This window comes from Molossus molossus, unplaced genomic scaffold (assembly GCF_014108415.1).
Source record: "Molossus molossus isolate mMolMol1 unplaced genomic scaffold, mMolMol1.p scaffold_m16_p_8, whole genome shotgun sequence".
In the NCBI taxonomy this organism is placed as follows: domain Eukaryota; kingdom Metazoa; phylum Chordata; class Mammalia; order Chiroptera; family Molossidae; genus Molossus; species Molossus molossus.
The window spans coordinates 14,038,836-14,059,687 of NW_023425402.1; the positions used below are offsets into that span (position 1 = coordinate 14,038,836).

The window sequence follows — 20,852 nt, forward strand, 5'->3', positions numbered from 1 at the left end:
TCTCTCTAAGCATGTCCTCAGTGAGAATTTTTTAAAAATGAAAGAGAGAACATTTATGACTTCTTCCTATGACCAGTAAGTCTTCAACGTCAATTGGTTCTTGGAAACTATGACTTTAAGCAAAAAGATGTATAAGGAAACTAATTTTTACCACAGGCTAATTGATATAAACAAGAGTTATGTTCTTACAACATATTTCTGGTCACAAAAACATCACGAAACTTTTAAGACACAAAACACTTCTAATATTAAACATAGAAATAAATGCGAACTATGCATACATTTTTAAAAGATTAATAAAAACAAATAAGATAATTAATTTCCAACGTGCTCATTCCAGTTCAGGGTCACAGGTGGCCGGAGCCCATCCCAGTGGCCCAGGGCACCAGGAGGGCACCCACCCTCGACAGGATGCTCTTCTGTCACAGGGCACATCTCACACAGCCACCTCACTCAGAGTGGGACAATGCAGACACCTAATTCCCCTCATCTTTGTCTGCGAGGAAACGGAGTCCCTGGAGAAAACCCAGGGAGAGGTGGGGAGAGCCTGCAAACTCCACGCAGACAGCGGCCCCGCCAGGCATCGATTTTCTTTCCCCTTCAATGTTATAAGGAAAAAACATTAAATAAAACTACATTATTCAAAGATTAGCTGCATAAAGCATGGTGCTGACCCTGCTTCGTGGTTTACCTTGTTTCCGTATCACAGGACCCTGTTGTGGTGTTATGATTCTCCCTGTCCCTGAGGAAATCGAGAATTAGGGAAGGAAGAAATTCATGGAAGTCACACACTCCTGAATGACCTAGTCGGGCTTGAAAACCTGGCCTTCTGCCTTCACAGCCCACTCTCGGAACCGAACCCTGGTCTGTACCCCGTGTCATTGAACATTCCTTAAAAACATCACTTGGAGATCTGCTGCGTAATGTTCACTAACACAACGCACCACATGAATGCATTTAACCCTCTCCCTAGCACTGACAATTAGGTTGTTTCCTACTGTTATTGTCTTGTAGGTGTAAGACCTCACAGAACATTTGTGTGCATAAACCCTTTTCTTACAACGACTCTCTTACTATTGCATTAGTGTATACACCTAGATGGGAAGTTTCAGGGTGCAAATGGCACCTAGCTAAAATTTAGTGGAGTCACGAAAAATGGCATTTATAAAAAGTTGGGTTTTTTAAATTAATTAATTTTTTAAAATCGTCATCCAAGGATATTTTCCCATTTATTTTCAGACAGAGTGGGAGGGAGGGAGAGAGAGAGAGAGAAAGATTGATGTGAGAGAGACACATCGATTGGTTGCCTCCCACATGACCCCGACCAGGACCAGGGACCAAATTGCAACCGAGGTACGTGTCCTTGACCAGAATCAAACCCACAACTCTTTGGTCTGTGGGCCGATGCTCTAACCACTGAGCTAAACTGGCCAGGACAAGTTGGTTTTCTTTAAAGGGGGTTTTATGTGACAGTGCAGGGAATATATGGGAAATCTTTGAACCTTCTGTTCACTTTTGCTGTGAACTTGAAACTGCTCTAAAAAAACTAATTCTATTTAAAGGGGCAGTGTAACCACACGGAAATAAGTTTATCGGGCGTTTTGGGTACAGTAAGAGCAGCTATCAGGAAACAGTTCAAGCCCTACCTCTGCTGCCTGCCAGCTGCGTGGCCTTGGGCAGGCCACTCGATCTCTCGGAGCCTCTCGCCTCACCTGTGAGATGGAGCCCCCGCGGTTATGGGTGGACTGAAACGCTGTGCATTGAGCCCTTGCCATACCGCCTCGTGCTCTGTAGCCTGTGGATGGACGGCAGGGCCAGTGACTGTGAGGTGCTCTTCAGACGGGAGGAGTGTGGGCACCCAGCTCCTGCTGTGGGCGTGGCCCCCTGAGTCCTTGGTCCCAAGACAAAGGATCGGGTTTGGGAGCCAGAGTGGAGTGGGCGGGGCCCCTCACGAGGGAAACGGCTCCGTGGTGGAGCAGCTGAGGTGCAGCTGGGCCTGTGGCCTGGGAGGCAGTCTTGTGGGTGCCTGCTCCCCAGCCCACACCTCAGGTCTGCAGCTGTGTCCTGCCTCCTCTCAGCTGGGCCATGGCCGGGACGTGGCTGCTGCTTCTCTTGGCCCTCGGGTGTCCGGCCCTGCCCACAGGTGAGTCCCCACCCTGCTTCCCTCTCTGTGCCCCTTTAGCCTGCCCCAAACCACTCTCCCTCTGGGCCCCCGGGGGTGGGTGAGAGGCGAGAGGCAAAACACAGGCATTTGGGCCCCCTGGGAGGATCTCATCAGAAGCCCACCTTCCCCTCCCATGGACTCTACCTCCCAGCTCCCTTGCTCTGGGTCCAAGTCCTGGTCCCCTGGAGCCCACAGTGTTGGGAGGGAGAGCAGCCACCTCTTGGAGGTATAGAGGAACGAAGCAAGCTGGCTGGTGTCCACAGGGGTTGGGGTGGGGTAGCCAGGGCTGTAGTATGTAATATGGGGTGATGGGACACGGGTAACATGGTGAGGACTTTGCCTGTCCAGGTCTCCTACCTCAGGGCGCCCTATTCCAACATGGCTCAGAGTGTCTCGTGTTCACTCCCAGCTCCCCCTTCTCAATGGGCTCTCAGAAGAAGTCCCAAGGCCCCAGTTACTTCCCTGGTGTATTTAGCTCCAGTCTTCCAAAGATCAAGGCTGGAGCCAAAGGAGTTGAATTTTGAGAATTCCAGCTTCATCTAGAAGCATGTGCATACGGCCCTAGCGGCCCTGGCTGGTTCTGCTCAGTGGTTAGAGCGTCAGCCCGCGGACCAGAGAGTCCCAGGTTTGGTTCCTGCTAAAGGCACATACCTCGGTTGCGGTTTGTCCCCCGCCCCAGCTGGGGTTGTGTGGGTGGCAACCACTCGATGTGTCCCTCTCACATTGATGTTTCTCTCTCTACCTCCCTTTCTCCCTCCTGCTCTATCTGAAGATAAATGCAAAAATGTCCTCAGGGGAGGATGAAAAAAAAAAGCATGTGCATACGTATTTGCGTGTGTGTGTGTGGGGGGGGGAGTCCTTGACCTTTGAATCAGGACATCTCCTTGAGTTAAGCTGGCCCCAGTGCATCACAGCTCTGCCTCCTAAGGAGGTAAACTAGACCCATGTGGATGGAGCAGGGCGTGCCCATGGTAGGAGGCTGAGCTCTGGAAGGAAGCCGCCAGGGTGAGGAGGAGCAATCCCGGGAGGTTTGTGAGGGAGGGAGATACTTAACCTTGGAGAGTCTCTGTCTGTACAGCTGAAAAGGCTCAGGAGGCTGTGGTTCCTGCAGCTCACCCCCAGCCTTCTCTGCTCCCTTTGTTTGTGATACCTTATTAATATCAGTATTGATAATAATACTGATACTCATCTGCCACAGTGTTTTACATTCATGAACTTTATTCCTCACAATTTTGTGGGGCAGGTGTTATTAACCCCATTATATTGATGGGACAATTGAGACTCAGTATATTATTATTATTATTATTATTATTATTATTTTTTATCCTCACCCGAGGAGATTTCTCCATTTTTTGTACAGATAGAGTGGGAGGGAGAGAGAGGAAGGGAGAGAGAGAGAAACTTCGACGTGAAGGGACACATCGAGTGGCTGCCACCCGCACGACCAACCAGGGCCGGGGACAAACTGCAACCGAAGTACGCGCCCTTAGCGGGAACTGAACCCGGGTCCCTCCGGACCGCAGGCCGACGCTCTAACCACTGAGCCAAACTGGCCAGGGTGAGACTCAGTATATTAAGTGAATGAGACAAACCAACTGTGTCTGAGGCGACATCCCAGGCTTAGTCCATTGTGTCACATAGTAAAATCTTAGTCATCCTTCCAAGTGGGGTGATATGTCGGATTTAGAGTCACAGAGATCTGAGTTCAAATCCTGAGTGGGCTACTTACCATCCACGTGCTACAGGTCAGTTATTTTACCTTTAAGAAATCTTACATGAGCATCCCCCACCCCTACATCCCCACAAAATACCCTGGCATCCTTCCCTGCACCCTGGGCAATTTTTTGGCCTGGCTGCACTTAACTTAGTTTTAATTTGTTTGGAGGTTTTAACCTTTGAGATTTTACTTATATTAACAAATATCTAACTATTCGAAAATAACATTTTGTTGTATATTAAATGAGTCATCTTAACTGAAAAGAATAAGTTTGTAGAAAATTAGGACTATTCTGAAAAATATAGGACAGATGTTTGCATGTGACTTATTTTTATTTTGTTTTTAATTATGAAATAATATAGGCATACACTTTAAATAGGTGACTTATATGGTACATGAATTATATCTAAACAAAACTGTTAAAATAAACCACTACAGACTTATAGAAAAGAATCTAGTATAATACAACAAACACCTGTGCATTTTCCACTCAGATTAACAAATGGTTAAAATCTTGCCATATTTGAATTAGATTTTCAAAGAAACAAAAAGTTACAGATACATTTGAATACCCTTTAATTTCATTCCAGATCATATTTCCTTCCCTCCCTCCTCAGAGGCAACCACTCTCCTGAGGCTGACACCACAAGGTATTATAAGTGTTTGTTTACGAATCTGCTGTCTTTCCCAAGAGACTGACATCTTTGAAAGCAGGGACAATATCTTAATTAATGTTGTATTCCCAGTGCTTTGCACAGAAAGGTTCAGATATGAGAGGTGATGAAAAGACGGATGGATGGATGGATGGATGGATGGATGGATGGATGGATGGATGGAAGGATGGATGGAAGGATGGATGGATGAATGGGTGGGTGGATGGATGGATGGATGGATGGATAGATGGACATAAAGATGGGAAGTAGAGAGAATAGATGTAGGAAACGTGGATGATGGAAGAAAGGATGGGTGAATCAAAGGATGGAGGGGAAGAAGGGTGTTTAGATGGGTAAATGCAAGGAGAGAGGGACGGCTGAGAGGATAGGAGGATAGATGGATGGTGAAAGGACAGATGGAAGCATAGAAGCCTACAATGAGACGCTGCTCTGGGAGGGCACAGACAGATCTAGTCCCCCACAGGTGTATACTCTCTTACAGGTGTGGGCGGCACACCCTTCCCTTCTCTGGCCCCACCAATCACACTGCTGGTGGATGGGAAGCAGCAGATGCTGGTGATCTGCCTGGTTCTTGATGTTGCACCCCCCGGCCTTGAGAGCCCCATCTGGTTCTCAGCCGGCAATGGCAGTGCACTGGATGCCTTCATCTATGGCCCTTCCCCAGCTGCAGACGGCACCTGGACTAGCTTGGCTCAGCTATCCCTGACCTCTGAGGAGCTGGCAGCCTGGGAAACCTTGGTCTGCCACACTGGACCCAGGGCTGGGGACCATAGCCAGAGCACACAGCCCCTACAGCTGTCAGGTGGGGATGGAGCCTGGGGCCTTATGGATGCTCCCTGCCCCTTTCACACACCCTGGAACCAGGATATGGTGGGAGGGAAGGCAAGCCCAGACCACGAGGGCATGAAGGGTTTCCAAGTGCTGACATCTAGGTGAGGTGATGCCTGGGCTCAGAGCAGGGTCACTGCAGGGCCCTGAGTCCTGGGATTTGCAACTGTGATATCTCATTCAAATCCAGGCTCTGATGCATGACTTCTAAGAGGTAATAATGCTTCCTCCCTCCTAGGATTGAGATATATATATATGTATATCCCATTACCTAGGGTTAATATCTATATATACCTAGGGTTAATATCTGTATATCACCCTGTAAATGACACCCTACCTATTAGAACCAAACAATAATTAAATAATAAATTGCTGTCACTTATTTATTCAGTGTTTACCCTGTGCCAGGCACTATTTTAAAGACTTCACATTTATGAAGTAGGTCCTATAATTTTCCTCATTTTACAGGCACAGAGAAGTTAAGTAATATGTCCAAAGCCAGTTATTAGTATTACTTTATTAATAACTAGATGACTTACTTTCTCTTTTGGGATCATGTTAGTTTTGTCACCTTCCAAATGGGAATGCTTGTTGAATAAACACCCTGCCTTCCAAAGAAGGCTGTTGAGAAAATCGAGTCCTTGTCTAAAAGTGCTTAGGCACCTCAGACTCCCCAGGACAAAGAACAGGGGACAGCAGGGAGTGAGGGACATCTGGGCCCCTAGGAGGACTTGCAGCAAATGGGCTCAGGGTTCCCACTGTTGGTTCATTTGCCCATTTATCCAACATGCCATGAACAGCTGCCCTGTGTCAGGACCTGGGCATAGCACTGGGGTGGAGGGCAGGGTCCAACCCAAGTCTCACTTCCTTCTCCTTGGCTGGCAGGAGAGCCGTCCTCTGCTAGGACCTGCCTCTGGGGACCTCTTCGGGGTGAGTACTGGGGACCAGGATCTTAGGCTCTGTTGGGCTCCAGCCTGATGGGTCCTACTGAGGGTTGGTAGGTGTTCCCGGAGGACGCCGCCTTGCTGGGTTGGTGCACTGGACAGCCTGGTTCTCTGTCTACCAGTGGGTAATATCCTCTGACCCCAGCCCAATTCCTGGACACCAGTTGAGAAGCACAGGTGAGAGCTAACAGAAGGGTCCTTGAAGCTCTCCTTGGGCAGCCCAGATGAACCGTCTCAGCATCAGAGCCTTGAAAGACTCTTGGAGTCTTGGGAGATTGTCTGGGTGGTGGAAAGTTCCACCACCCGCGGGACAGTGGGTCACCAGTCGGGTTCTCTTCCTGACCAAGTAGAGACCTTGAGCTGGTTTCTCTCTGCATTTGATTCCTGCCTGGTTTACATCCCTGGTTTTGGGGGAATAAAATAAAATGAAAGCTAGGCAGGTATTTGTTATTACCAGTAAGAGTTGAGGTTAGACACAGGAAGGACTTCCCCCGAATTTGGCGGACGACATGGAGGAGGAATGGCTAGGGCAGAGGACAAGGCCCCTTTTCTCGGGTGAACCTTCGACAGCGGGGGGGGGGGGGGGGGGGCCGGATGGGCCTCCGGGCCCCCAGCCTGCTCCTTCTCCCTCCGCAGGGACGCCGGGCCAGGCGCTGCGGCTGGGGGCGCTGCGGCTGCTGCTCTTCAAGCTGCTGCTGTTTGACGTGCTCCTGACCTGCAGCCGCCTCCGCGCCCCGCCCGCCGCGCGGGGGGACCCGGCCGCGGAGACCCGGCCGCTGGACGCCAGGCTCCCTGCGCCGGCCACGGGCCCGCAGCCTCGGCCGGTAGGAGAGCCGTCCGCCGCTACCGACTGCAGTCGCCGCAGTGAGAGGCCAAGGGCTCGGACGGTCTGCCCCGCCGGTATTGCAGCCCCGGGCCGGCCGCGGGGTTCACACCCGCCCTCCGGGTCCCGATCCCAGAGGGAGCCCAGTCTGGGAGGAGGGGACGCCCTCTACCCACCCAGCTTGGGCCCGGGGCTCAGGACCCGCCCTCAGTATCCCGGCCTCCAGCCTTGGAGGATGTGTCTGTGACCTGCCTCCTCCTGCGGACGCGGGCTTCCTGGAGGCAGGGTTGTCTCCCCCTTCGACTGAGGCTGTTCTAAGGGGCAAGGCTGCGCCTCCCCCGTCAGTCTGGGAGACCCTTGCGGGTGGTGATTGACCCAGGCACTGGGACATTTGAGGTGCAGAAAACTGAGGACAATTAAAGGAGAACTTAAATGACACAAGCAAATGAAAATTGTTTTAATTCATGTCTCCTCTGGGAGGAGGGAATTTGGCAGATTTAGAAGAGGCAGAAATCTGGGAGGGCTGCAGTGAAGAAGAGGGCTTCCTGAGGGCAAGACCCTGGGACTTGCCCAATGGGTCTGGGGCTGAGGAGGACACAGTCTCACAGGCTCACCTGTCTCCATAACCCACAGCCAGGCATGGGGCAAGGATCCTCTTCTATCTCCTCACCCTGGCCCAACCTCTGAGGTCAGGGCACCGAGCCCAGGAACCCAGGAAGGTGGGGTGCTGGGCCTGATGTGAAGTCTTGTACAGACTCGACAGAAGTGAACAGGGTCAGGATCCCAGAGAAGCAGGAGCATGTCCAATGCCAAAAGCACTGATGGTAATTCCAAACTTACACTTATTAATAAATTAAGGGTCATTATTCATTTCACAAACATTCACTGAGCATCAACTTTGAGCCAGGCACTAAAGAGGTTTTTGTTTTGTTTTGTTTTGTTTCCTGAAAAGGGTTCTTGCACAGATAGACAATGAGGCTCCCATGATGGAGTGTAGCATACACTACAAAGAAAATTAATGCATGAACTTTTTAGTCTGCTGGATAAGCTTCAATTTCATTAACCTTTTTGAACTTTCCAGCAACAGGCAAGCCTCGAATGGCCTCTAGAAAGGTCAGTTAGTATCATACAGCTGGAATCTGAGGCTCAGATAGGAAGGAATGTGTTCTAGTTCTCACTGGGATAAATCTAGGGTCCCTGGGAACGAAGAAAACTGTTTAAAGACTGGGGACTGTTTGACTTGTCCTGGTCTCACCCAGAGCGCCTACTATAGTGGCTGGCAACAACAACAACAATAAAAATTAAAAACAGGTGCTCAGGCCCAGCTGGTGTGGCTCAGTGGATGGAGCATCCTCCCATGGACTGACAGGTCCTGGTTTCATTCCTGCCCTGGCCCGGGTTGCGGGCTCCATCCCTAGTCGGGGGTCGCAGGGGAGGCAGCCGATATATGTTTCTCTCTCATCGATGTTTCTCTCTCTCTCTCCGTTCTTCTCTCTTTAAAAAACATTTTAAAAAATAAATAAAAACAGGTGCTCAGTAAGAGCTCCCTGCATTATGACCCCAGGAGGGAAGTGACGTAAAGGAGGCGGAGAAGGCAGTGAAGACGGCCTTTCCCACATCTTCTGGGACCAGCGTGCCGCACCCCCTCTGACTTGGCCCAGCCGCTGCCTCCCCCACCCCCAAACCCCCTGTGCCCTCGTCCTCCCGCCCCTCCCAGGGGTGGGAAAAGATGTGACCATTGGTCACTGAGGACACCATCCTCTCTCTCATTGGCCCAAACAGAAAAAAGATCATCCTCCCACTTGCTGGAGGGCGAACCCCGAAAAGCCCATTGGCTGCGCCGTCCGCGGGCCCTGGTCGGCTCGGGGCGGGCCGAGGCGGCCGGAGGAGCGAGCGGGCGGGGGTTCGCTGGGGCCGGGTACGCCGAGGCACGTGCAGTCCAGGAAGCAGCGCGGAGGAGCTGCCCAGCGCGCGCACTCGGGGAAGCGCAGCCCGCCGGCTCGGGGCCGCTGGGCCATGGAGCCACTGCCTGGGCCCGCGCCGCGGCCTGGGACCCGCTGGCTTCTGCTTCTCCCCCTGCTGCTGCTACTGCCCCCGGAGCTGGGCCCGAGCCAGGCCCGAGCCGAGGAGTCGGACTGGGTTCGCCTGCCCAGCAAATGCGAAGGTGAGGGGGCGGGGCCCACGGGGGTTCCTGCTGGAGGGGCCGGGCTTGCGGAGAAGGCTCGGGGTGGAAGGTCCTGGCTCCTGAGCGGGACGCTGGGACACGGGGGCGGGCGAGGGATCGGGTCTCGGTGCACCTGGAGCTCACGAATCGGTAAAAACAAGCAGTTATCAGGGTAGCAGATGCCGTGATAGACGAAGTGCAGGGTTTGGGGGTGCGGGGCGGAGCAGCTAGTCTCCCAGGGAGACGGGACAGGCTGGGCGTAGAGGGAAGTCAGGAAAGGCTTCGTATAGGAAGCAGAAGAGTAGGTACTTGTTGGCCGGGTGAAGAGAAGTACAGAGAGGGTCCCACTCAGAAACCACAAATGCAAAGGCCAAGTTTGAGGAACTGAAAAGATTCGTATGTCTGGTCCGAGGGGAAGAAGAACCTGAGACTCAGCTCTTTGTGCCCTCACTGCAACCTACTTTGTGTAATTGGCTGTCTCCCTCACTAGCTGCGAGCTCTCTGAGGACAGAGACCGTCTCTCAGATATTTTTGGAATAAATATAAATAAACGGGGGCTGTGGGTGTGTGTGGAGGAAGGAGGAGGGTCTGAGACTTACCGGCTCACTTTGGGAGAAGAATGAAGCCTGGGAGAACTTCGTGAGGGAGGAAGATTTTAGGAATATGGAAAAGAGAGCATCCCAAACATAAGGGCTCACCTTTTCTTCCTCCCCTTCATTTCTCCTCAGGCCTTTACTCCTTCCTTCCCACCTCCCTTACCCCAGGCCACCTGGAAAGTTGGCTGTAAATCTGTTTCATCCCAATTCAAAGCCTACAGTAGGCCAGATGTTCCCTAAACCCTGGGAAGTGGGGGTGGGGTGGTTTAGAACACACAGTCCTTCCCTTTGAGAGATTAAAGGTGAGATGCTTCAGAGATGGGCCTACTCACTGGTGGGTCTCCCATTATGCAGCCCAGCCTGTAGCTTTTCCCTCTCCCTTGAATAGACAGAGGGTTGTGATACTTTCCCTTCACTCTTCCTTTAGTCCTAACCAACATCCTTTGGGGGTTTCACTTCCTCTTCTGTTTTCTATTCTGATACCAAAAAGTCCCTACTGTTTCTCTTATTATTCTCATAGCTTAAGAAGCTCACATTTCTTTTCCTTAGCGGCATTCACAGACTCATAGAAGCATAGGACTGGCAAAGGATCTTTGAAATCATTCCAGTCCAACCTTATTTTGTACGTAACTAATACAGATTACTTTATTTTTTTATCCTCACCCAAAGACATTTTTGCATTTATCTTCAGATAGAGCAGGAGGAAGAGAGAGAGAAACATCGATGTGAAAGAGACACATCGAGTGGTTGCCATCCATACGACCCCGACCGGGGCCAGGGACAAACTGCAGCGGAGGCACGTGCCCTTAGCAGGAACCGAACCCGGGGCTCTCTGGTCCATGGGCCGACGCTCTAACTGCTGAGTCAAACTGGCCAGGGCTAAGGATTACTTTAAAAGGATTTTCAGTCATAGGATGGGTTGGTGAACTCCAACTCTTGGGTTCCTCTTAATAGTGTATTTCCTTTTATTTGTCACTGTTACACCTTTGTTATTAAATGCTGACTGTGTCTAGCCCACAAAACCTGCCTCCTGGCTCAGTAGCCTGAGTAGAACAGGGTTTGGCACAGAAGAAGGAGAACTTGCCCAGAAAAAGAGTAGGTGGGTGTCCATGAGGTCTAGGGTCTGTGCCTGTGTCTCATCCAAGTCTGGTTGTGGGTGGGTGGGATCCCTAGAGGGGCTTTTGAAATGCTAAGGTTTGGAAGAGTTGAGAAGCAAGGTTTTGGCTGATGAGTATCAGAGAGATGGGTTGATGGGTTCCAGCCTCCTGGGCCTGGAGTACTACACATTGAGAGCAAGGGAGATGGGGGCAGAGGAGCCAGAAGAATGTGACCTTGCACAGAGTACAGGACAGAAAAGGGGAGAGAGCCCAGATGGGCCTGGATGGAGAGCCAGGGAGATGAGACGCCCTCGATTCATTGCAGTCTGAGATCACCAGCTTATATTTTGGAATTTTTGTGTGTTCCAAGCCCTCCAAGCCATCTAGTAATGTATTTGTTATAAAATTTCACCAAGCAGGCCTCCAGGGATGTATTTGTTTTGGTGGTAATCAGTTTTCTACCAAACTCTGCTGTCAGTGTTATAGCAACGCTGATGGCATGTAGCCTGCAAACCATATTCTATTCAAAGGCATCAGAAGCTGCTCAACCAGAAACACAGTCTCCTCAGCAATATTTATCATGTATCCAACACATGCCGAATTCCAGACTACAGGAATACAGGAAAAAATCCAGGACATGAACTCAATTTGGGTAGTCTTGTAGTCTAAATGGCCCTTAGAGCACGGATCCTGCACAGTCCAGGATGAAATCAAGAGCAGGTGGGATTAGCCCTGGCCAGGAGGCTCAAGTAGCTGGAGTATCGTCCTGTACCCCAAAAGGGGGTGGTTTTGATTCCTGGTCAGGGCACATACGTAGATTGTGGGTTTGATTCCCTGGTTGGGGTGGGTATGGGAGGCAACCAATCAATGTTTCTCTCTCTCCCCTTTCCGCTCTCTAAAAATAAAAAAAAATAAAAATAAACAAAGAACAAACCATATTCTCAAGTGAGGATTAAAAGAAAAGCAGGTGGGATTAGTCTAGAAAGGCTTCCTGGGGGAGGAGGCTTTTTTTTTTTTTTATCCTCACCTGAGGACATTTTTCCATTTTTTGTTCAGATAGAGTGGGAGGGAGAGAGAAGAAGAGAGAGAGAGAAACATCGCCGTGAAAGGGACACATCAAGTGGCTGCCTCTCACAAGACCCAACCAGGGCCAGGGACAAACTGCAACCCAAGTACGTGCCCTTAGTGGGAACCAAACCCGGGTCTGTCTGGACCGCAGGCCGATGCTCTAACCTTGAGCCAAACCGGCCAGGGCAGAGGAGGCTTTTTTGTTGTTGTTGTTAATTCTCACCCAAGCCCTGATCAGTTTGGCTCAGCGGTTAGAGCTTCAGATCTGCGGTCCAGAGAGACCCGGGTTTGGTTCCTGCTAAGGATATGTATCTCGGTTGCAGTTTGTCCCCAGCCCTGGTTGGGTTGTGCAGGAGGCAGCCACTTGATGTGTCCCTTTCATGTCAATGTTTCTCTCTCTCTCTTCCTCCCACACTATCTGAACAAAAAATGGAAAAATGTCCTCAGGTGAGGATAAAAAAAAAAGTCATTAAAAAAAATTCTCACCCAAGGATATTTTTTTAATTGATTTTTAGAAAGAGTGGAAGGGAGGAAGGGGGAAAAAGAGAAAGAGAAAGAGAAACATCAATGTGAGAGAGACACATGGATTGGTTGCCTCCCACACATGCCCCAACCAGGGCTAGGGATAGAACCTGCAACCCAGGTACATGCCATGCTGGCCAGGGCAGGAGGAGGCTTTTATGGTGAGGTTGGGGAATGGTCAGAAAACCCCCAAAGACCCTTGAAGGCAATAAGCACTTTTCTAAAGCCTGAGGCATTTCACACCTAATTGGTAGCACCCCTTATGCAGTGAGAATTATTTATACTTCTTTCTGCACCATTAGACTATCTGGAAGGGAGGAACCTTGTTTTTATTTCTGTATCCCAGGAAGTGCTCGACACATAGGAGTTGTTGATAACTATTTGAGGAAGAGTAACGGGAAATGAGGAAATAAATGTATGGGAACAGTAGAAACAAGGCCTCTGGAGAAGACTGAGGAAATTAACTTTGCAGGAATATGTTTGGCACAGCATATGAAATCCAGTGATGAAATGGTTATAAAAAACATTTGGGGGACAATTGGGGAAATTTGAATATGGACTAAGTATTATTAGCATCAGAATTTTTTTACAGTTAGGTAGGAGAAGGTCCTTGTTGTCAGGAGATGTGTGATGACATTTTTAGGGGTGAAAGATCATAATGTCTGCAACTTACTTTCAAAATGGCTTAGCAAAAACAATGTATACCAAAAAAACACACCAATATATACCGGTGGGGGCAAAAGTAGGTTTACAGTTGCAAAACACAGTTTATTCTTGTATTATTTATTAATTAATGTATTATTTGTTTGCAATGACTGTAAACCTACTTTTGCCCACTCTAAATTGTTGAGATATGGTATCACATTGTTTTATGTCATGGAGAGAGCTGTTGGTGAATCATTAACCACTGTTGAACGTGTATGGAAGGTGTATATTCATTGTACTCTTTCAGCTTTTCTATCTGTTTGAAAATTTTAGGAGTAAAATGATTGTGGGGGGGGCAGGGGGACAGGAAGGAGCTGGGAGAAGTGAAGTCAGTGGGATAAGGGCCAAGAGTGGACACAGGGCAGTTGATCTTGGAGCCAAGTGTTACCCAGTGAACTCCATTCAGTGCTCTGGTGCTGACTCCTCCTCTGCCCCGAGCATTGACTCGCCCGGTCTGGAACGTGGATGGACTTGAGTCTGATTGGCTGGGAGCTGGCTCCCAGCAGACAGGTGCACTCAGTGGGCTGTGCTTTGTCTTCCTCCCCCAGTATGTAAATATGTCGCAGTGGAGCTGAAGTCAGCCTTTGAGGAAACTGGCAAGACCAAGGAGGTCATTGACACAGGCTATGGCATCCTGGACCGGAAGGCCTCCGGAGTCAAATACACCAAGTCGTAAGTGAATGGGGACCCACTGGCCTGGCCTGCTTCGTTCCTCAAGGCTTCAGCACCTGGAGTTCCCTTCTCCCTTCTAGAGCCAGGCAAACCCACCAAAGGGAGGTAGCTCTAGCTGAGACCTCAATTTGCCCACTGGTTCTACCCTCAACTAATTGGGTGGCCTTCCTGAATCCCTTAACTGCTCTGGTTCGTCTGTAAAAGCTAGACTGTGATTTCCAGACACTGGGATTTCATGGACCAATGCCATTTTAAAAATACTGGTAACATATGATTACCAGCTTTTAATTTTGCCAGGTATAAATTTTTTTTTTTAAATACAACAAAAAACCTCCCAACTTTTTGATCGTCCTTTCAAAATGAAATATTTTAACATCAAAATTTTAAACATTTTGCTTTATAAAAAAATCTGAATCATTGAACTTTATTAAAAAGTTCCTTCCCGTAGAGCTGTTAAAATTTTGTCTCTCTGGTCTGTGTTCCAGCATTTCAGAGCACCCAGACCAGATGACCTATCTTCCTTCCAGCCCTGACTTCCCGTTGGTGAGATGCGCAGGTGTCGGGTAGCAGGGCTGGAGGGACGGACTACTTACTGAGCCACTGGGGCTGGGCAGGGAACTCAGCCCCTATCTTGCTGCTGTCTCGGCAGGGACTTACGGTTAATCGAAGTCACTGAGACCATTTGCAAGAGGCTCCTGGACTATAGCCTGCACAAGGAGAGGACAGGCAGCAACCGGTTTGCCAAGGTGGGACTGTGCTTGTCCTTCCTCCCTGCTGGGGCCGGGCCTGCGTGTGGCTAAGTGTGTCTGCCGGTGTGCATGTGATTTGAAGATACTGCCCTAAGAGCTTCCCTCTTCCCATTCTTCATGGACTGCTGTTTGCCCTCCTCTCCTGGGTGGCCTGACTCTTCCATGGCAATAGACACATTCATAATGGCGGGGCCTGCCCATCAGGGTCCTGCCTCGGTCTGACAGGCAGAAATGCTCCAGGGCACAGCCCCCAGGGGGGCCTAAAGCACTTGTGCAGGGAGAAGTCAGGATGTCAGGCTTAGAGGCCATGTCAGAGACTTTCAGGGAGTGGTGATGACCCTGTCCCTCCTCTGGGCCCACAGGGCACCTATCTTGGCCTCCATCAGGGTGCCTCTGTGACATTAAAGGCACTTAGGACAGCACAAAATACTTTTCTCCCTGGAAAAGGAGCTTTTTACAAAAAGACCCACATTTCTTTGTCTCTATGTCTTCAGCACTTGGCAAGTTGCTCACCGAAGTCACCTTCCAGCAAAGAAGATAGTCAGTACCCCCTGGGCAACCTAGAGGGCTGGTGGCAATCCGCAGAAGTCTCAGGTTTTATCTTTAAAACTTGTATGAATTTTGTACTCCAGTTGGTAATAAATTCATGTTTGGTTTAATGTAAAAACGTTAAAAGTTATTTTCCGTAACAAGAAAATTAGAAACAACCTAACCATTCACTAGTAGGAGCATGGCCAATACAGGGATTGGCTCTTCCGTGGACTGTCACACAACTAAAAAACCAAGAATGAGGCAGCTCTTCACGAATTGAACTAAAATTATTTCTAAAGTGTATTACTATATAAAATAGACCAGGTGCAGAATAGTGTGTGTGATATTACTGCTTGTGTAAAAAGTGGGGGTGGAGGAGAGGAGGATTGTTTGTGTGTTTGCTTGCATTTGTATGCATTTTTCTGGGTGGGTATGTTAGCTCTGTATAGATAGTCTGTTAGCTCTAGGGAGAAACCTAGGTAGCTGGTGGAAATATTTGTTATAAAACAGAGTCTTCCCTGCCTTGCCTATGCCCTCTTCCCACCAAGGAAAGACACAAGCCCAAGGAAGAACCCGAGGCAGGGACTGGCCCTGGCTGCCGGGGAGTGAGTGTGCCCAGCAGCAGTGCTGGGGCAGAGCCAAGATGGACTTACTTCCTGGGAGAGGAGTGTATGTTCAAAGGGCCTGAGGCAACAGCAGACCTTTTGGAAAGGACGAGGTGTGGGGAGGTAGGATGGTGTGTGTGAGGTAGGCCTAAAAGAGGGAAAAGGAGGGTGAGGTCAAGTGTGAGAATCCTTAGAGGGTCTTGGCCCCTCAGAGCTAGGTCCTTGGGCCTCCAGCACCACCTGGAGAGGAGGCAGGAGGAAGAGAAGGGACGCGTCCTCTCACGCCTGGTTGCCTCTTCCAGGGCATGTCAGAGACTTTTGAGACACTACACAACCTGGTACACAAAGGGGTCAAGGTGGTGATGGACATCCCCTACGAGCTGTGGAACGAGACCTCGGCAGAGGTGGCTGACCTCAAAAAGCAGGTAGGGGCCCTTCAGCTCTCAGAGGCCGCTGTGCCCCCCGGGGTTGGGGATGGTTCTGCTGCCGAGGAAGGCCACCAAGAGTCGAGGGACTTCGGCCCTCACCTGTCTGGCTTCAGTTTGCTCAGGAGAGTCCCAGCCACCCGCCTGTCTTGCGGTGGGCTGTGAGGTTCTACCGAGCTCCGCGAAGTGAGCCAGTGCCAGGGCTTTGCCAACGCGAGGCGTTGTGATTAACAGTGCGACGTGCTGGTGGAAGAGTTTGAGGAGGTGATCGAGGACTGGTACAGAAACCACCAGGAGGAGGACCTGACTCAGTTCCTCTGCGCCAACCACGTACTGAAGGGCAAGGACACCAGTGAGTCTGAAGGAGGGGGAGGCAGGGCGGGTTGGCCCTCAATTTTGTTTGCGCCCCCTCATGGAGAGGTGGGGAGGGAGACCATGGAAAAGAAATAAAAAATAGAGGGTGTCGTAGGATCTTTGCCCTCAGGGAGTTTGATGTGACTGGGCAGGGTGAGAGGCACCAACCCAGGTGCCGAGAACTCAGACGCCCCCGGAGCGGCCTGGGGGCCACAGCGAGGCGGCAGACCAGGGCTTCGAAGTGAGGCACCGATTCCAGTTGCTACTCCCAGCGGCTCCCCAGGCCGTGCTCCTCACCCAGCAGACCAGCCCACTGAGGGTGTCTCTCCTCCTCACCCAGGTTGCTTAGCAGAGCGGTGGTCTGGCAAGAAGGGGGACACAGCTGCCCTGGGGGGGAAGAAGTCCAAGAAGAAGAGCAGCAGGGCCAAGGCGTCCAGTGGCAGCGGCAGCAAACAGAGGAAGGAGCTGGGTGGCCTTGAGGGAGACCCCAGCCCCGAGGAGGAGGAGGGCATCCAGAAGGCATCTCCCCTCACGCACAGCCCCCCTGATGAGCTTTGAGCCTAAGCCAGCATCCCCTGAGCCGAGACCCATGCCGTGGAGGTTGAAGAATCTGTGGCCTGGCTCTGGCAGGCAAAGACAGCTCTCCTGGCCTCGGGTCACCTGCCTCGGCCGTGGCCTCTTCCTGTTGGGGAAAGACACCGGATCAGCTGCAGTGAGCCCGTGCGGCCTTTTCCCGGTGCCAGGCATTTCCCTCCTGGCAGGGCTCAGGCAGGCCCTGCGACCCGGGCTGCCGAGAACCTCAGTGTGAACTCAGGAGCAGCAGGTGTCGCTGGGCCCCAGGACTGGAGTCCCTGTGGGGAGGGCACACCTGGCCTTCATATCCCCTCACTCCTGCCCCCACGGGGAAGCAAGACTACAGGCCCCAGCTGCTCCTCTCACCCTCCTGCGGACACCTTGTGCTCTGCCTAGCCCTCTCCGGGGTTCACCGAGTAAAAACCTTTTGGCCTTTTTTATTCTGATTTCTGAGTCAGCTTCAGCCCCTCAGAGGGGCCTGGTGTCCTTGTTGCTTTTCCCAGCCCTTCACCTTCCAACCTTGGGGACTGAGGGTGGGGGGACCCAGGCTGTTTGAGGGTACAGGGTGGACGTGGCATGGGGAGGCCCAGCCCGGTGCTCTGGCCCCTCCCCTCAGCTGCCCTTGGTCTCCCTGAGCTCCCCAGGCTGGGAGGGGCCTCATCTGTGCCCTGAACACCTGGCTGCCCTCATTCCCTTCCTCCCACCTCCTCTTTCCTGCAAGGCCTTCCCATTTGTGTAGTTTACTGGTGACTCCGCCAACCCCTGCCCCTGCCCCTCATTCCACCTCCGTCAGGCCCTGCCTGTTGGTCTTGAACCTTGTTCCCTGATTGATCACTGCTCTAGCTGTTGTCCCTGGAGCCTGAAGGGGAGGACACCCCAGTCCCTCAAATGACAACTGGTTACATCATGTTCTCTGGGAGCAAGGGAGGAATGGGATGGCTGGCTCCTGGGAGAAGGGGTGCGGTTCAGGCACCTGCCCAACCTGTCCGAAGGGCAGGGATCAGGGTGGTCAGTAGCAGCAGAGATGACAACTGCACTATTCAAAGTGCTTTGCTTTGTGGACTGGGTGCTGTTAACCTCATTTTGTCGAAAAGGAGACTGAGGCTCGAGTCACGTGACATGCCCAAAGTCCTACTGTTATTAAGTGGACAGCTGGTGCTCCGACTGGCGTGCAGCCGCCGTATTTCCGCTATCCCACAGCTGCCAGGGCCCCGTGCCCCTACGCCTGGCACGGGCAGTGTGGTTCATATTGAACTCTTTGGTTTGGTTTCTTGGCCTTAACCCACCTCCACCAACAAGCCTCTTTTAAAAGGAAAATAGGAAATCAGCTGTTGCTTCTTAGGAGAGAATGGTGGGAGGTCCTGCCAGCGCTGCACCCTCACCAGGGCCCCCGTGAGCACCCACACTGACTCCCTCGCTCTCCCGGGGCCGGGCCACGGCAGGAGGGGATGCACTGCTGAAGTGCCCCAGATTCTTCAGCTTCTGGTGAAGAGGTTCTGGGGTCTGAACTGAGGTTGAGGAGCCCCCTCATAGCCTGGGCTCAGTCCCTCTTCTCCTTTCCCAAAGCCAAGGTCATAGAGAGTAGAACAGAATAGGATGTTATTCCTCTGTGCAGTGAGGCTTAGAACAGGTCCTTGAAGGATGATGCTTTTTCGGTCTAGCCCCCCACTGCCCCATCTCCAGGACTGATACTGTTCCCTGTTAAAGGGGCTGTGTGATTCCAGCCTACACTCAAGTTCCACCCTCAGCTTTGAGCATAAGAAATGACGGGTTGGGTTGGGGCCAGCCTCTGATTCCCCCATTCTGTCACTAACCCGAACCCACAGCACTTCAGTGCCTGGCTTACGTCTGTCCCCAAAGCTTTATTGATCCTTAGGGTAGGATGAGCTAAAGATTTATCCTCTTATTGGGGTGTTGGCCCAAAGGCCCAATCCCAGGCCAGGCCCAGATCAGAGGGCAGACAGCTCTGTGACTGCTTTGCTCTTTGACCTGTGGCTGCCCTCTCCTTCCCCTGCCCCCACAGGGTAGGCATACTGCCCACTCACCAGCACCCTAGCAGGCAGCTTCTCCCCAGACCCAGCCTAGAAAAGGCAGAAGGCTGCCCTGGCCAGGTAGCTTAGATATGCCAAGGTTGCAGGTTCAATCCCCGGTCAGGGCAAATACAGGAAGCAACCAATGAATGCTAAGTAAGTGGGAAAACAAATCTGTTTTTCTCTCTTTCACTTCCTCACTCTCTCTAAAATCAATTTTAAAAAAAAGAAGGTAAGCGCTAGCTTCCCAGGTTTTGTTTTTAATCCTCACCTGAGGATATTTTTCCATTTATCATCAGGTAGAGTAGGAGGGAGGGAGACAAATCGACTGGTGGCCTTCAGCATGACCTAACAGAGCCGGGGACTGAACTGCAACTGAGGTACATGCCCTTGACTGGAATCGAACCCACGACTCATTGGTCCACGGGCCAAAGCTCTAACTGCTGAGCCAAACCAGCCAGGGCATCCAGCTTCCCAGGTTTTACTTTTCCTCTCCCCACCACAAATAAAAGCCCATATAAGCCTTTTTGTTTTGTTTAATCCTCTCCGGAAGACATTTTTCTTTTTTTGTTGTTCAGAGTGGGAGGGAGAGAAAGGAAAAAAGAGAAACATTGATGTGAAAGGGACACATTGAATGGTTGCTTCCCACACGACCCCAACCAGAGCTGGGGACGAACTACAACTGAGGTACGTGCCCTTAGCAGGAACCGAACCCAGGACTCTCTCTGGTCTGCAGACCGATGCTCTAACCACTGAGCCAAACCAGCCAGGGCCATATAGCCTTTTTGAACTTAAATACTGCCTCCCACTTTCTCTCCAGAAGGTGAAGGAACTGCCTGCTCAACTTAACCTGGTTTCAGCCCTTATTAGAAACCCTATTAGAATAGGGTTCCCTACACTCAGCTGGACATGAAAGTCACCTGGAATTGCTTGTTAAACACAGATGTCTGGGCCCACCTCAGATTTGCTGGTTTGGAGACCTAGGAGCCTGCATGCTTAACAAATACAATATGGTTCTTAAGATGAAGCCAGCTAGAACCCACTTCACCAGGAGAAACTCAGGGTTTTATGTTAAGAGGAAGCAGGGCTTCAATGAAGTCACACTGTCAGGGTCTTATTCTCAGAAACATGACTTGTCAGAACCCGAGAGGATCTGTCTCTGTTGATGATTTCCATCATCCAGAATCACAAAGGCTGATGGACAAAACCTGAGGCCAGTTTATTCCAATTCAATGATTAAAGAACCATAGGGCCCTGGCCGGTTGTTCAGTGGTTAGAGCGTCGGCACATGGACCAGAGAGACCAGGGTTCGGTTCCCGCTAAGGGCATGTACCTCAGTTGCAGTTTGTCCCTGGCCCGGTTGGGGTTGTGTGGGTGGCAACCAGTCGATGTGTCTCTCTCACATCGATGTTTCTCTCTCGCTTCCCCTCTCTCTCCATCTGAAGATGAATGCAAAAATGTCCTCAGGTGAGAATTAAAAAAAAAAAAAAGAACCATAGGCCCAGGTAGTGGAGTCTCAGTAGTTGGGCCTCTGTGTATTCATTTTAAAGGGCAGCCCCAGAAGGCAGACTCCTCCCTTCACTTCTAAGTCCTAATACCCTGGGTAGTATT

At 51.0% G+C, this 20,852-nt stretch overlaps 2 protein-coding genes across 3 annotated transcripts; both read left to right on the plus strand.

Annotated features, from left to right (window-relative positions):
• Positions 1 to 2,085: 2,085 nt before the first annotated feature.
• Positions 2,086 to 7,397, plus strand: PTCRA (pre T cell antigen receptor alpha). Its single transcript, XM_036248686.1, has 4 exons — positions 2,086 to 2,143; positions 5,037 to 5,357; positions 6,269 to 6,313; positions 6,964 to 7,397. Exons 1-4 carry the CDS (start codon positions 2,086 to 2,088, stop codon positions 7,395 to 7,397), a joined length of 858 nt encoding a protein of 285 aa, XP_036104579.1.
• A 1,701-nt stretch (positions 7,398 to 9,098) lies between these two features.
• Positions 9,099 to 17,668, plus strand: CNPY3 (canopy FGF signaling regulator 3). Of its 2 annotated transcripts, XM_036248829.1 has the most exons (7): positions 9,099 to 9,314; positions 13,851 to 13,974; positions 14,460 to 14,532; positions 14,589 to 14,720; positions 16,162 to 16,284; positions 16,519 to 16,636; positions 16,979 to 17,668. In XM_036248829.1, exons 1-7 carry the CDS (start codon positions 9,167 to 9,169, stop codon positions 17,194 to 17,196), a joined length of 936 nt encoding a protein of 311 aa, XP_036104722.1. In that variant the 5' UTR covers positions 9,099 to 9,166; the 3' UTR covers positions 17,197 to 17,668. The 2 variants fall into 2 exon arrangements, with proteins under 2 accessions (XP_036104722.1, XP_036104721.1); XM_036248828.1 differs by lacking the exon at positions 14,460 to 14,532 and having other exon boundaries at positions 9,111 to 9,314; positions 14,624 to 14,720; positions 16,979 to 17,664.
• The last annotated feature ends 3,184 nt before the right edge of the window (positions 17,669 to 20,852 follow it).